The sequence below is a fragment of the Schistocerca gregaria genome, chromosome 1, assembly GCF_023897955.1.
Source record: "Schistocerca gregaria isolate iqSchGreg1 chromosome 1, iqSchGreg1.2, whole genome shotgun sequence".
Lineage (NCBI taxonomy): Eukaryota > Metazoa > Arthropoda > Insecta > Orthoptera > Acrididae > Schistocerca > Schistocerca gregaria.
The window spans coordinates 281,557,214-281,574,199 of record NC_064920.1 but is presented as its reverse complement, the minus strand read 5'-3'; the positions used below and the strand labels follow the sequence as shown (position 1 = coordinate 281,574,199).

Here is a 16,986-nt window from a genome sequence, read left to right as displayed (position 1 = left end):
GGCAACTACATGACAAAGAATGTGATTAGATCCACACAGCAATGTAAAGACTATTCATTGGATGCTTAGGCCAAGAAACTTCCATGAATTTAGGTACTTCCGTGGTATGATCAGTTTCTACTGTCTACACATACCTCAAGCTGTAGAAATACCAAGTGCCATTAACTAACACAATGGCAGGAAAAATGCTCATGGCAAACAAACACTATCATGGACCAGTAAAATGCAACATGTGCCTGACTGAATGAAAGACAGTGTAGACCAAGCCATTACAGTGGCACATCCTGTGTCTTCGGTGACCTTACCAGTTACCACAGATGCTCGCAGAACTGCTATAGGTGTAGTCCCACAGCAAATTATCACAGGTCAGCAACAACCATTATGGATTTTCTCCCCAAAACTCACAGAATTGCAGCAGAAGTGGTCAGCTTACAACAGGACCTGTTATGATGGATGTCTTAAGGACACAGACAATACCGTGGCTGATTTTCTCTCACATATAAATGCAGTAACAGTTAGCATCAGTTAAGAAGAGCTCGCTGCAACGCAACAGCAAGACCCACAAATAAAAGAATTACTACAAGATGCTGCTACAGGATGTACATTAGAGCAGGTGATGATTCCAGAGCTGCTGCTCACTTAGAGTGCGGTATCTCCTATGTCTGGTCATCCCACAAACATTTCAGGAAATTGTTTTCAATTATTTCCATGGCATGTCTCACTCAGATATAATCAGCTACAAAATTAATAATGGAATGTATTGCTTGGTCAAAAATGAAAACAGACTGCATGTTGTGGACTTGAGCTTGCATTAGCTGTCAGCAAGGCAAAGTAGGACACCATGCATACCCCACACATGGCAAACATCAAATACCAAAGGGATGACTGCAGCATGTCCATCATCTTGATCTTGTAAGACCTCTGCCTGAGTCAGGAGATTTTTGATACCTCCTCTTGGCAATAGACTGTGTAGCAGTGGTTCCACTACCTAGTATAACACTGGAAACAATGGCAAAAGCTTTTTCGTCACCATTTTTGTGTTTGGCGATCTTTTCCCAGTGTTTAACAACCTATTTGTATTGTATGTTGGCCCACCTTCATAGTTGAAAAATCTTCTTTCTCTCTGTTTGGCAACAATTTTGCTCATTTCATAAATATTTTTCCTTGTTTTGCTACTATTTTTCTTTATTTAGTGATCTTCTCATCTTTATGTAACAACCACTAATATATTTACTTCAGACATATGTTTAACTGTTTGCTGTTTATGATACAACCTTTCATTTGGTGCCCACAGATAGCATGGCACCAAACAGATCACTAGGAAAAATAGTGTATAAATAATAAAAGAAATGGTTTACTTCAATCAATTATTTTGAAGCTTTATGAATTAGTGTATAACATAACCCTAAAATGATTCAGTGTGTACTGTAATGCGACTCTGTAAGATGTAATTGGATTCATAACTGAACCAAGCAATGGAAAATCCAGGATGGAATAATTAAAGTATTATGAAAAGAACAGCTTCTAGTCACTGTATAGCGGAGATGCTGAGTTGCAGGTAGGACTGTCAAACTAAGCTTCCAGCCAAAAATGCCTTCATTAGAATCAGACACCTTCCCCCCCCCCCCCCCCCCCCCACACACACAAATTCAACTCAAACAGACATGAGCCCCAGTCTCTTTCTTACCCCCACCACCAAGATTGCTTCTCCCACCACACGTGGCTGCTCACACTCTGGCGTCGGCAGCCAGAGACTGTGGTCATGTGTGTGTTGAGTTGCATTTGCTCGAGTGTGTGTATGTCTGTTGTTTAATTCCGAAAGCTTACTTGTTTGACAGTCTTTTTGTTATGCCTATCTGCATCTCTTCTATATGGTGAAGCATGAAAATGAACTGGGACCGTAGGAATTGGGGGAGGGGAGGGGGTTAGGCAGCATTCTCAAGTGTTTTGAACTTAGTGTATTTATTCATGGAGATTTGTGAGTGCTCTGCTTGCACTTCTGACCCTTGCTCTCCCTCTTCATTCTCTTATAAGTTAAAATCCATGAAATTCTTCAACTTTTTAATGTTTAAGACTATTATCAGTGCTCTTGACCACAGATATCATGTGATTTATTATTAGTGTGTTGTCTTTCTTAGTTGGTTTGTCTCTTTATCATATGTTACAAATTCTAGCACACACAAAATCTGCAAAACATTACTTACAAGTTTGTATTCGATGTTGTAGATTTGACACTTGGCTACAGAGTGGATTTATCCTTTCAATTTCAGTCCTGTAGTTCTGCAGTGTGCGCATAAGTCTTCCTGCTTCACTTTGCACCAATTTCTGTAGCAAATAACAGGAAGAAGTAAACATAAAATTATGGCTTAATACTTTATTATAAAATGCCTGATGGCCTGTATGATACTATAAATTCAGAAATGTCAACAAGCAAGAAAATTCATATAAAAGTTAATCTTTCATATTTGTACACTGAAGAGCCAAAGAAATTGGTATACCTGTCATAATAGTGTAAGGCCCCTGCGAGTACGCAGAAGTGCCACAACACGACATGGCATCGACTCGACTAATATCTGAAGTAGTGCTGGAGGGAACTGACACTACAAATCTTGCAGGGCTGTCCATAAATCTGTAAGAGTACGACAGGGTGGAGATCTCTTCTGAACAGCATGTTGCAAGGCATCCAAGATATGCTCAATAATGTTCATGTCTGGGGAGTCTGGTGGCCAGTGGAAATGTTTAAGCTCAGAAGAGTGTTCCTGGAGCAACTATGTAGTAATTCTGGACATGTGGGGTGTCGCATTGTCCTTGCTGGAACTGCCCAAGTCTGTTGGAATGCACAATGGACATGAATGGATGCAGGTGATCAGACAGGATGCTTACATAGTTGTCACCTGTCAAAGTCAAATCTAGATATAGCAGGAGTCCCATATCACTCCAACTGCACACACCCCACACCATTACAGAGCCTTCACCTGCTTGAAGAGTCCCCTGATGACACCTAAGGTCCACGGATTCATGAGATTGTCTCCATACCTGTACATGTCCATCTGCTCAATTCAATTTGAAACAATATTTTTCTGACCAGGCAACAAGTTTCCAAGGAGATTAAAACTGTGTGCCAGACCGAGACTCGAACTCGGGACCTTTGCCTTTTGCGGGTAAGTGCTCTACCAAGCACAACTCATGCCCCATCCTCACAGCTTTACTTCCGCCAATACCTCATCTCCTACCTTCCAAACTTCACAGAATCTCTCCTGCGAACCTTGCAGAAGTAGCACTCCTGAAAGAAAGGATATTACACAGACATTGCTTAGCCACAGCCTGGGGGATGTTTCCAGAATGAGGTTTTCACTCCGCTGTTTCAAGCCTTCCTGCAATATTGTGGATGGAGCATCCAGCTTCTCGCAGGCCTACTATACAACCTTGTTCAAACTCAATGGCGTCTTCATCACCTTAAAGGCATTCTTGACTAACATCACTCCATTGTGTCCAATCTCAAAGATAAGTAATGCTCATGACCATATTTAAAGCAAACCCAATTTGAATGCTCATAGTGGCACTACAAGCACCCCTCTTATGAGGCTGGCCCAAAATTTGAATAGACGTCATCTTTCAGACATAGAAACATACTTACTAACTTTAGTTTGTCTCACACAGCTACTTCTTGGTGGTGGAATTTTTTTCCATTATTGTAATTCCCTTTTTATATTTATTAATAATGATTTAGGAAATACCACTTTGGATATAGAAGCTGCTCTAAAGAGTAATGCTGTTACGCCATACCACACAGAACCACACATAAAGAAGGGTTACATGTTGAAAAAAAAAAAAGAAGCTATAATTAGTGTATCAGCGCTCTTTGAGGGCTCAACTAGGAGAATTTGTAGATTTTGTTGTTGATGCAAGTATAATGAACAATTTAAATACCAAATTTAAGAAGAATGACAGTTTTTAAAAAGATACTCCTACTTTACAGATAAACATCATACTTAGTGGTGTAAAAGTGATTTCTTTGACTTAAATGTATGTTTAGACCAACCAAGAAATTTAGCATAACTTACAATGCTTTCTAGCTGGTTCTGCAACTCTGTAACACTTTCCATGATGGAAACCATCTTGTTGTTCATTTCCGAGAGTGAAACATAAGAAATGTGTTCTGTTTGTATTTCCTGCAGTGCCATTTTCTGCAAATAGATAACATACAAACGTTTTATTGATAATTAGTGCTGTTCAATAGAGTTCAAAATCTTGTAGAAAAGATTTTTAAGGCTAAAATAAATTCCAAATTTTATTCTATATAAATCACATGCATCAAATTTTCAATGTGATTAACAATTTTACAAGTTTAATTACATAATGTTTCATAATGCAACTATCTTACCTTGATATTTATATTCATCAGTAAAATTTATTTCAGTTACACACACTATTGCCATTTGTAGCATTTTAAAATCAGTTTTTGGCTATATGAGTATGATGTGACAATAATTGTTAACAAAATCGAAATAATGATAATAATTTTGATAATATTAATAATAGCCAATGGCCTAGCCGCAATGTCAGATCACCAAAGGTAAGTGCTGTCGGGCTGGGTTAGCACTTGGATGGGTGACCATCCAGTATGCCGAGTGCTGTTTGCAAGCGGGGTGCACTCAGCTCTTGTGAGGCAAACTGAGGAGCTACTTGATCGAGAAATAGTGGCTCCAGTCTCGTAAACTGGGAGAGCGGTGTGCTAACCACATGCCCCTCCATATCCACATCCAGTGATGTCTGTGGACTGAAGATGGTATGGCGGCCGGTCGGTATCATTGGGCCTTCAAGGCCAGTTCAGGTGGAGTGCAGCTTCAGTTCAATACTAGTAATTATTATGAAGGTATTATAATAATCCATAGCATAGAAACTTCAAAACTTTGGCAAATAAATAATTTATCATTGAGTCATCTATTTTTGGAGACACTTATAATTTTGAATGTCCATGGATGGAGTGTTGTGCAATGACTATCTCTCACAAAGTGCAGTACAACATGGAATGTAATAACAAGGTAATGAAGTGTCAAAAATGGATGATTATCTTACACAGCATTTGGAACGTACTTTGTAATGTTAACTAGAAGTGACTCATTTCCATACCTACATCTAGTTTGCATTATACATGGCTGGTCATTAAAATTGCAATGACCAGAAGGATAGGAAGTAATGAAATTTTGCTTATTGTGCATGTCCAATATAGTAGAAAGAACACACGATAATTTTTTTAAGGTGGTTTAGAGTATTGAGGGTGTAACCCGGCTGGGCAATGAATAAAACTGAGCTTGGGTGGCAGAAATGGGTATGTCACCCCATGTTATGTCAACTCTGTGCCAGTATTCATCAGTTGTAATGGCTGACAAGTGGTGTCATGCTAATCACTCAGCAACTCATGACCAAATGTTTTCAGTAGCTGAGAGATCTGGAGAACATGCTGGCTTGGGAAACAGTCGAATACCCACTGAGCCAAGGTAGGTCAGGACACCATGGCCAACATGCAGCCATGCATTATCTTGTTGAAGGATACTGAGATGGAGACCTCAAAGATAAGGCATAGCTCCCAGCCTTAACATGCCAGAAATGTAATGCCTTTACTGGCTTTGTGAGCCACAAGAGATGGTATGCTATATCCAATGACATCCTGTATCATCACACCAGGTGCTGGGCTTTAATGATGACAATGAATGCAAACAGACAACGCTCACACTCCTTGGAGCCTCCACTCGTGGATACATTCATTACGATGCGGCTGTAGGCAAACTGGGCCTTATCTGAAAAGATGACACAGTGCCACTCCGGTGTCCAATGTTGTCATTATGTGCACCACAGTCAGCTTGTATCTCTCTCTCTCTCTCTCTGCTGTCTCATCAAAGTAAGCTGCAACAGTGGCCATTGTGCTGACAGTTCATAGTGCTTCAGACATCATCACACTGGCTTGCTGCGAAAAAGCTCAATTCTTGACTCAAGGTACATGACATTGCTGTATGGACGTACATTGCGGAGCAAACAATATGAGGTGATTCCCAAAATATCCAAGAATTTCATTGTAATGGTCAAACCAGTAGCAGTATTACATTTTGCAGCTAGATGCCACGAGGTACACATCTTAGCTACTGCTGCACAATGTTGCGTCATCTTTGGTGCATACAGTTGTGTGTTGTAGTTGTACATGTCAGGAAGTGTTTCAGTGTTTCTGTGAAATGTGAAATTGGTAACACAAAGGAGCAATGGATTTGCATCAAATTCTGTTTCAAGCTGAAGAAAACTGCAGCTGAAACCCACCACACACTCACAGAGGTATGTGGTGAGAGTGCACTGAGTGAAGAGAGGCTGAGAATCTGTGGAAGATGACAAATGTTCCAGTCAACAGTCAACATGCACAACACTGGAAACGATTGTGACAGTTGTAAAGGAACTGAAAATATTGTGATTTAATCGCAGAGGTGCTGAAAAATTGTTCCAGTGACACACCAGAGAAATATCTGGTAAACTTTTTATCTTTGAGAGACATAGGAACAATTTCGCCCTTCGTTTTTTATTTCTTGTATGACCGACTACTTTTTTTTCTGATGGGCTGGTGGGATGTCGTACTGTCTAATTACTAGTGTGTGTGTGTATGTGGTAAATGAATGAGTTAAAAGACGCAAGATGTGTTTTATATTATTTTCATCGCACAACAAGCCCTATTCCCATGCCTATGGAGTATTTATGTTAAGCAGAGAAGGCGAGTTTTAGATGGAACCGAAGATCTTCAAAACGGCGCTGCTCAACAATAGAGGTACGTGATTGTGCTCTCTACTTTCCTTTCGTGGCCGCTAAAATTACTTCCGATTCGTTTTGCCGAGACATTCAGAACCTGCAATCTTCTTTTTCTTATAAAAATACTAGTCCGATGCAAAAGAAATACTCTTAGATTTAAATAATTGCCATTCTTTTACCCAGGCCACGGGGAATGATAGAACGTACGTGCCTCTACTCTGAATGTACGTTCGCAATCTCCGAGTGTGTTACGACGAAATTATTTCACAATGAAAATTTCTCATCAGACCGCAACCACTCGCACGCGAATGTACGTACCCTCTGAATGTATCTAGTCAGTCACGCGCGTTGTTCAAAAGCTTTACTTTTAATATTCAGTGGATTACACTTCCGAAATTAATTTTTGTTTATGCTGCAAATCGTACTTCACGCGAAGTATTTATTACGTAAGTTTCAGGCTCAATTTAATAAAAAAAAAAAAGATTCCGAATAATAGAAATAAAGAATAACAATCAAACAAATCAAACCTAAATAAACAGAAAGAGGGAACGTTACACAGTGCATGACATGATTCACAGAGACCGATAGCAGACAATTCACTTGGGCTGTCAGGCCTACATTTAAATGAATTCTAGGTTATGAAATGAAGATGAGATGTTTGTCCCACACCTTCTCAGCATCGATCAGCGAAACCTCATGATTCAGACGGGCTCTGAGGTGCAACAAAAAGTATGAGAATGTCCAAAAGTCTTACCCAGAGTAATAACAAGTGGTATTCACCACTATGGTTATGACCCTGGAACAAGCAGCAGTCGTCACAGTGAAAATGCCATCTCTTCCAGGGCTGAAAAAATCTCAAAAAGTTTGTAGCAACATAAAGTTAATACTGATCAATTTTTTCTACATTCAGGAAATAGTGCATAAGGAGTTTGTTGCACATCGTCAGACTGTCAAAGGGCAGTTTTGCTGTGTATTGTATTGTATTTTTTATTGGTCCTGTTGTCTACATAGCAGCTTATGCATAAGGCACTGGACAAGTCAAGTTATAAACATACGGGCTGAAAGTCATTTCAAGGCATACATATTTAAGGTTACAATAACACACTTTACATGTAAGTATTTATATAACACATTTCATAAATTTAAGTATTCTTCAATGGAGAAAAAGCAGCGATGCTGTAAATATGACTTTAGAGATTTTCCAAATGTATTGACCTCTGTGATAGCTTTTATGTTTTCAGGAAGTTTGTTATAAAGCTTAACTCCCACGTGAAAAGTACCGTTTTGGCACAGCGCTGTGCTGATTTGAGTCGTATGTAAGTTACTGTTTTGTCTGGTAAAGTGATCATGTATATCACAGTTTTTTTTGCAGTCTCCAGTCCTTACCTACTACGTTTAATTTAAAGAACAAAAGGGTTTCCATAATGTATACACATGGTAATGGAGGGATACTAGATTTCTTAATTAGAGGTTTACAAGAGTCTCTAGGCTTGCACCCAAACAAGATTCTAATGGCCCTTTTTTGTAGTTTAAAAGTGCTATTAGCTGTTTTAGAGTTTCCCCAGAAGGTGACCCCATACCTAAGACGAGAATGAAAGTACGCATTATATGCATTCAATACTGTTTTCTCACTACAGCATGATTTTAATGAACAAAGAAGGTAACATGTTTTGCTCAGTTCTGCATTGAGATATTCAATATGCTTATTCCATCTGATGTTACTCTGCAGCCAAAGTCCTAAGAATTTGGTTTCAGTATTGTTACCAACTGGTTCGTCACTGATAGAGACTGATGGGGTAAACATGTCCTTGTTAGGAACATTGTGGAATTTTAGAGCAATGGTTTTCTTACAGTTTATTAGAAGCTGATTACTCTGTGCCCAACTGCTAAGTTGTTTCGTGACCGCATTTACTGTCTGCTGTAACTGTTCATCGTCGTCTCCTTTTAGTAGAATTGTGGTGTCATCTGCAAATATGATTGTTTTGTGTGCATCAACATTTAAACTTAGATCATTTATGTACAGAAAAAACAGAAGGGGTCCCATTACTGATCCTTGGGGTACACCACATTTAATTTGTTTATAGTCAGACAAGTGATTAGATACAGTTTTTAGTTCAATATTTGTGTGCTTGATGCACACTGCCTGCTTACGATTAGTCAGGAAGGAACTGATCCACTTGTTGGACAGACCTCAAATACCATATCTTTCAAGCTTTGATAGCAGAATTTTTTGGTCCACCATGTCAAAAGCTTTTGACAAGTCAATAAATACTCCTATAGTTAACTGTTTTTTGTCCATCAGGTTTAGGATGGAATTTATACACTCATAGACAACAGTTGTTGGCCTCTTGATCTTGAGGTATCTAGGCGACTGAGAGAAAATGTTTGGAGCAAATGGCCAGAGTTGTGGAAAAAGAATGATTGGTTAGTGTACCATGACAACACACCGAAGCACATCTTGCTGTGATGAAATTTCTGGCCAGAAACAACACAGCAACAGTTCCCCACCCTCCCAATTAGTCATACCTTAGCCCCATGCAACATCTACTCATGCCTGAACAAGAAAAGCTCACAGATAGGTGACATTTTGACTCGATTTAAGACATCCAAGTGGAATTGCAACAGGTCCGAACACCCTTCACCTTGTGGGTTCCATGGAGTGCTTCCAAAAATGGGAACAACACTGGGATCATTGTGTAAATGCTTAAGGTGACAACTTTGAAGGTGATGGAGGACACTATGATGTAAGCATAGTTTTCTGATTTTTGCAATGATACTTTTGGTTACTTAGGGTAGTACCTCTGTCCTCTATGATGCTAGTTCTGTGGGACCACTGAGAGCCCTCGTGGAATTGAGCTGGGCCCCTCAACCCATTGATTCCATATTTGCATGACAGTTGTGGAACCCTAACCAACACAAGCATCAACAACAACACCACAATCTTGATAAGCCACAATCCTATTGTAGAATTCCTCCTCCTTGTGCAAGGCATAACATGAGATCCTCACAAACAAACAACATTCAAATGATTTTTCTCAATGAGAAACGACTTAGATACAGAATGTAGATGACCTTATTCTTACCTACTTTGTGCAGTTGTGCTGAAAAGTTAATCATATCAAAATATGTAGTAGCCTTTATGCCAATTTTGTGTCTTTTCCATGCTGCCTACCTACTTTGTGCTGAAATGTTAATGTCAAAGTATGAAAATTTTGTATCTTTTCCATGCTGTTGCAATTTTTAATTGCAACTGGCAGTCATGGTGCAATCATTATAGGCATTATGGTCTGGGACATGATAAGCTACAACTCTTGTTCCCCTTTGATATTTATGGAGGGGACGCTAGCCAGACTTAGTATGTGCAGAATGTTGTTAGACCCGTTCTTTTGTCCTTCTTGGGACAGGAAGGTGATGTGTTGTTCCAACAGGATAATACTTCCTCACAAACTGCCTGTAAAACTCAATGCACTCTGCAAGATGTGCAGCAACTTCCAGACCTCTCTCCAATCAAGAAAGTGTGGGACATGATGGGAAAAGAAGTGACTTGTGAGACTCGTCAACTAACAACTCTTACAGAACTATGTGAACATGTCGAGCAGGTGTGGAATGGCATAACCTGGGACAGTATTCACCATCTGTACAACCACCTGCATGCTAGAATAAGCATCTGCATTGCCACCCCATGGAGGCTACAACATGTACAAAAAGTATTATTTTTTCTGTACATCAGTGTTACGTAAAACAAGAAAAAAAGAAAATGGATGGTTCAGCATGGGTCACTACCTTGTACTTCAGAAGTGCTTGCACTGTTGATCTGTCAATGTAATCATTTCATGTACTTCATATGCATTGTTGCAACAATAAATCTTGCATAAAATGTAAACCTCTAAAATAGTATACTTTTTCTTTTTGGCGGGGTATGTCAGGACTGCCATTTACGTGAACAGACCAACCTTTGCAACTTGTTGGGATAACAGTACTACAACATTGATGTCTGTCACTTCAAATTGTGAATTACAGATGTTAGCAGCACTTGTGTAAGCTACGTACTACCCATTTCAGTAGTAACTTTTGAGTAGATTGCAAAAATTACAGCATTCAAAGAACAGCTGGTTCATGACGTGATTGAACGTTCCAGATGATACTATTTCTAATGGAAGACAAGGATTCATTTGGTACTCATTTGATTTAATAGGTGATTTAGTATCAATCAACACTTCATTTATTTTTGACAGTGTCAGTGAAGATTCTAAATAGCTGCACGACTTACCAGTTTCTTTCTTTTTTTGCTACCTGTGACACAGGAATATAAATTAAATACTCTGTGTGGTTCCTATAACATCTATTTTGAATTCATGCTTCCACTTACTTTTTCAATGGCTGTTACTCTTTCTTCCAGCCTCTCAGAAATAAATTCAAAGTCCATCAGGTCTCTCGCTTCTGTTGCTGTGATGTTCCCTGGAAAGTTCATATGTGTACAAGTCTTATGTATATTCCAGCATTTCACACGAAGGACATCTAATCATAGGCGCCGAGCACAGTTATGTTCGGTCGCTGAAGCAAAAACCCAAAATTTTAGTGGGCATGCATAGCATACCTCTTTGAAAACTGTAGTATTATTTTATCTTTAAGTCAGTGTTATGTAAAAGAAGAAAAAAATGTTTTCATCGTACTCACCCGGCAATATAAAGGTTTGCTTCATGACCGTAATTAACATTGTCTCACTCATTGCATGGCTTTTGCAATATATGGCTGTCAAACGGTTATCTTAAAATTCGTAGGAATTAAAATCCACGTTGACATATAAGTGAAGTGACCGCTTTCCAAAAAAAAGTCTGAATGTTAAGGGAATACCGCTTGTTCAGTCAATAATGTAAGCTGGAGGCGGTAACCTGTAATTATTGTATTTGTATCAAATAGCCAGAGATGAAGCCGGTTGGAAACGATTCGATGAAAACGTTTTTACTATTAAGTACGAATTTAATTAGCTACTTTTTTTTAAAGTAATCTTTACCAATAGCCCACATACCTGCTGTAAAGAGTGGCTCATCGTTCGTGGCTAAAACATTCAGTAAATGGACATAGCAATGACAACGGCGAAGTTCTTTGTGCCTTACTTGGCAGTTGGCAGCTCTGCAACGATCACGAAACGCAACAGCCAGCGAGAAATTTTTTCTTGTGAAATCGTGTTGGATATAGTGTAACTTTGAATTTCCAGACTTCAACAATTGAACGAACAACGAGACATTAATAGTCAGAACCCAGAACGTGTAGATCACAGTCTAACTTATGTTAGACTGCGGTGTAGACAGCTAGACGTTAGTGTGTCTTCTGTTTAACATTTTAACCTGTGGCACCTGTGCTAGAATTATAATGTCTTCATATCTTGCGTGACAAAATCCTTAAAATAGATAAGTTTATAGTGAAATACAAAAGGACTTCGCCTGATAATTGTGATGGTGATATCGAATCCACAGCGTCTAGCAGTAAAAGTAATCCATCTTCAGCAGCCTGACATTGAAATTCCATGAAAAATTATACTGGTACTGAAAGTGGCAGCCGCAGGGGACTTTAAAAAAACATAGGGTTTGGGTTGTGAAAACAAGAGATTGCCTCCAATAACTGTTACTGCGAAGAAGGATTACTATAATACATTCATTAAGTACAGCTTTAAGAACTAGTCCGTTATCCTAAAACGACTTAAATCTCATGAAAAAAAGTAATGTACATGTGTGTTCAGTTAGTACAAATAATTGTATGAAAAAAGGCGTAAGTATTCTTTCATCAGTTAGCCATTCTAAAACAAAAGAAATGCAGGTGGCTGCTGTTTGTTTAAGGAAAATTTTTACTTCAATGATGTTTTTAGTTTGCCAAAGATTAGCCTTACGTGATCATGTTGACGAGTCTTCTAATTTTGTCAATCTTCTGAAATTACTTTCTGAGGATGTATCCGAAGTGAAACTGTGGCGTAATCAAACTAGTTACAGGTAGATGTATCATGACATGATTAATAAAATTACAACATTGATAAGAAAATCTCTTCAGAGAATTTTGATTCAACAAAGAAAAGTACATGATTTATAGACATTAATGATGGACGAGACATCTGATATATCAGAGAGCACGTGTCTGTTTTCGTATTGTTGATCAAAATTTTCGTGTTCATGAGTTGTTCCATGGTTTTTATGAGCTTCCATTTATTGATTCAAATACCCTGTTTAAATCTCTGAAGGAGATTATTGTCTGTTAACAATTGTTGGCAATGCTTTGATGGCGCAACAAACGCTAGCCGCTGTCTGCGAGGATTACAGTCACGGATCAAAGAAACTGAACCCAGGGCGATTTACGTTCACTATTTCGCTCATTCCCTAAATTTAGCTGATCAGGACTCATTTAATAGCATTCCAGTATTAAGAGATATTCTGTCAATTCTCAAAGATTTGATTTTATTTAATCGTGGTTCACGCAGGAAGCTAGGAAAATTCGGAAATCTTAAACAGTTGATTTCAGATCTTCATGGCACTGAAGTAGGTCAAGGTTAAAGACCTTTCTGCCTAAGGAGGTGGTGCATGCGTGTTGTGCAGTGATGTCTGTAGTAACGATGGAGATCACTTGGTGTTGTGTCTCCGTAGTGCATAGATAATAATTATGAAGTTCTTTTGCAATTTCTTAACGATAGGCAAGATGAAAGAAGTGATGCCGATGCAAAAGCTAAAGGATTTCTAAAAAGTCTTCAAAAATTTGAAACTGTTTCATATCAACATGCTAATTTTTGTATTTCAAAGAGTAGAAAACCATAATGCAATATTTCAAAGAGTGTAAAAACATAATGCACTACTTCAGAAAATTTCATTGAATTTCCACCTTGCTCGAAATTCTGTAGATGCTGTTTTGTCTTCAATAGAAGGAGCCAGAAATACAGATACGTGGGAACACACCAAAGAAAAATGTGATGCATTGCAATCAAGTCCCTCCACTGTTATCACGCCCTAGAAAGTACCATCAAAATTAGGAGGTCGTGAAAACCGTAATTCATCAGAATTTCAAGAAAAGTTGGAAAGTAGGTGAAAGAGACTGTCAGAAAGTAAGCTGTTAGGGCAGGTCTTGAGTCTATTCTACATGTATATGTAAATTTACATCTATCCTCTGAAAACCACGTTGTCGTTAGGACGTGATGGAACAACTTAACGATTCCAGATGGAACGACAACGTTCTTTTTGTACTGCGATGAATATTATGAGATGACGGACGTCACAGCCGTGGGATCACCACTGTCTCCAACATTCGCAAATTTCTTCATGGAGCACTTTGGGGAGCAGGCACTGCAAACTGCCACTTTACGGCCGTCTTGCTTTCTACGAAATGTTGATGACACCTTCCTGACAGGGCCTCATGGTGAAGATACACTACAGCAGTTCGTCGATCACATGAATGGTGTCCATCCCAACATTAAATTTACTGTCGAGATGGAGACGCACGGCAAGCTATCATTCTTGGATGTGTTGTTCAGCGGAAGGCAGGAGGCCAGCTTGGTCATTCAGTGTACCGGAAACGAACACATACTGATAGGTACTCGAACGCCAATAGTTTCCACCACCCTGTACACAAGAAAGCGGTCCTGAACACGTTGGTTCATAGAGCCAAGATTATGTCTAACGACGACCACCTACAGTCTGAATTGCGGAACTTAAAACGTGTTTTTGGGGAAAATGGATACAGCAAAAGAGACATCGCAAACCCTTTCAAGGGCACCGACGAAAGACATCTGGTGAATCAGTAGAAGAGGCGAAGCGGACTGCATTCCTGCAATATTGTGGAGCAACTAGCTGCAAATTAGGACGACTGTTGCAGAGAATGGGCTAAGACCAGTGTTCCGGCCCGCCCACAAGATACGAGATATGTTGCGCCCTGTTAAAGACGACATTGCTCTTCGAGTGTCCGGCGTGTATGGTGTATCCTGTGAATGTGGCAGCATGTATATCAGACAAACAATTCGCACGGTTGCGGAACGTTGTATTGAGCACAAGCGCCATACAAAAAAAAAAAAGGATCTTGACAAGTCGGCCATAGCGGAACATTGGCTAGAAAAAGGACATAAAATACACTTCGAAAATACAAAAGTGTTGGGTCAAGCGTCTACATATTGGGACTCCGTTATAAAGGAAGCGGCCGAGATTCGTTTAAAGAACAACAATTTCAACAGAGACCAGAGGTATACACTCAGCAGGGCATGGGGGCGGGCGTTGGACATCGAAAGAAAGCAAAGACAGATGAGCGACGCAGGAGCAGCAGTTTCAAACGTTGCGCCTGTCCCTGGCGCCACCTGACGTCACCGGCGCTGCCATGGGCAATAGCTCCGCTAGCTGCCCGGGTCGACTTACGCGCGCTCGCCACATTGAGTCTATCTGATTGGCTACTGATGACGTCATCATACCTATTTAAGCGAGAAACCTCAGCAGCCCCGGTAGTCAGTGAACTGACGACGATGGCGGAGGTGGCCATCGAAATCTCGAGGATTTTATTCGAATTGACGCGGCTTGAAAACCGAGAACGTTTTCTTCATGTATGCCGTCGTGAAAGACTCCGAGGACACATCTGTATTCGTTATTTTCCATTTGCACAATTTTCGCCCAAATCTGGTGCTAGGCCAAGCGCATGTACATACTGCAAACTCGCAACCAATGTGCAAGTGAGAGCAGTTGCATGAAATCCGCGTGGATACGAACAAGCTCTCATACGGTTGGGCCAGCCGCGTGGCCGGCATACATGCGCTCACTTGGCTGTCATTAGCATCGGCAATTTTCGGCAACTTCCGTCATCGTTCGCCAAGCGCGTTCGCTCTCCCAATCGCACCCCACAGGGCGTGCAGTCCACGCGGTTAGGCCACGCCGTTGCAGCACTCTAGTAAGAGCACTGCCCCTAGAAGGTAAGGTCGAAGTCCAGAACATAGTTTTAATATGATAGGAAATTTCGAAACAGTACGCTCTCTGTTGCAGAATGAAAGATTGGGTCAGTCAAATACAGTTGTGGAACTTTCTGGCAGATAAAAACTGTGTGTTGGATCGGGACTCCAAGATGGGAACTTAAGCATTCGCGGGCAAGTGCTCTATTGAGGTTTTTTTCTTATTTTTTACGCTAATTGACTGAGGTATCCAAGCATGACTCTCGATTCGCCCTCGCAGATTTAGTTCCACCAGTATCTCTGTGAAATTTGGAAAGTAGATGAGAGGTGCTGACGAAGGTAAAGCTGTGATCGGGCGACGTGAGTCGTGCTTGGATAGCTCAGTTGATAGATCACTCGTGCAGTGCTCGCTAAAGTCACAGGTCTCAGCATCGAGTCCCGGCCAAGCACGCTGTTTTAATCTGCCAGGAAGTATCAAAATCAATGGAGACTCCACAGCATAATGAAAATTCATTCTGGAAACAATCAGAATGGAAGCGCTGAGACAACAACAACTGAGTGCTTCACAGCAACGTACCTTGAATGATTTCTTTCTCGTATCTGTCAGTGATTCGGATTCCCCGCCAGCCCCATTGTTGATATAGAGGAAGGCTCAGAGATATTTGGGCTTCATACCACGGTTGCAGCTTGCTCCCACAGAGGGTACTACTGCAGCTGCCAGCACATCATGTGGAAGCATCCACTGACGCGAGATTGCCTATAATACGCGCACGTGTCCAGCAGTTCTTGCTATTTGCTGAGGCGTTCGATACATACCATTAATCAGAGTGATTGTCCTTGCTTGTGTTTATAGTTTTCAGTTCGGAATGCTCCTTGGACTGTTTACGCACTCTTACGAAGACTGTCTGTACACTTTAGATTTTGCTTCTGGCAAGCCCTCATTCACTTCGTGAACTCTGTCATCATAGATTTCGGACGTGCTTGTTTGTTCCATCAGTCTCTGCATCACAGCCAGAGCGAGTGATCATAATCTGTGTTCTACCTACGCAGAATACGATAGAAAAGTCTTTATGCCATTTATCAGTGTCCTATGGAAATATGACTTCTCTACTTCACAACAGTAAGGGTATAGATTTTTCATTTTCCATTATTAGCACTGCATTTAATTGTTAATCACCTAGTGTAATGCCATATTCCATGACGACATCAGTGTTAAAATAGTATTATCCTATGCTTTCCATTTCGATGGAAGAAACTGAGCGCTCCTTTTTAATGCTGTTTATTAACCGATATTG

At 40.2% G+C, this 16,986-nt stretch overlaps 1 protein-coding gene across 2 annotated transcripts in view; it reads right to left on the bottom strand.

Moving 5' to 3' along the window:
* LOC126341133 (epidermal growth factor-like protein 8) overlaps window positions 1-16,986 on the bottom strand; it is a 773,192-nt gene that overhangs the window by 13,390 nt on the left and 742,816 nt on the right. For both annotated transcript variants that reach the window (XM_050001752.1, XM_050001753.1), the window contains 3 exons: window positions 11,159-11,247; window positions 4,065-4,187; window positions 2,205-2,325 (listed from right to left, as the gene is read on the bottom strand). In XM_050001752.1, the coding sequence (XP_049857709.1) occupies window positions 2,205-2,325; window positions 4,065-4,187; window positions 11,159-11,247 (333 nt within the window). The remainder of the gene's footprint in view (window positions 1-2,204; window positions 2,326-4,064; window positions 4,188-11,158; window positions 11,248-16,986) is intronic.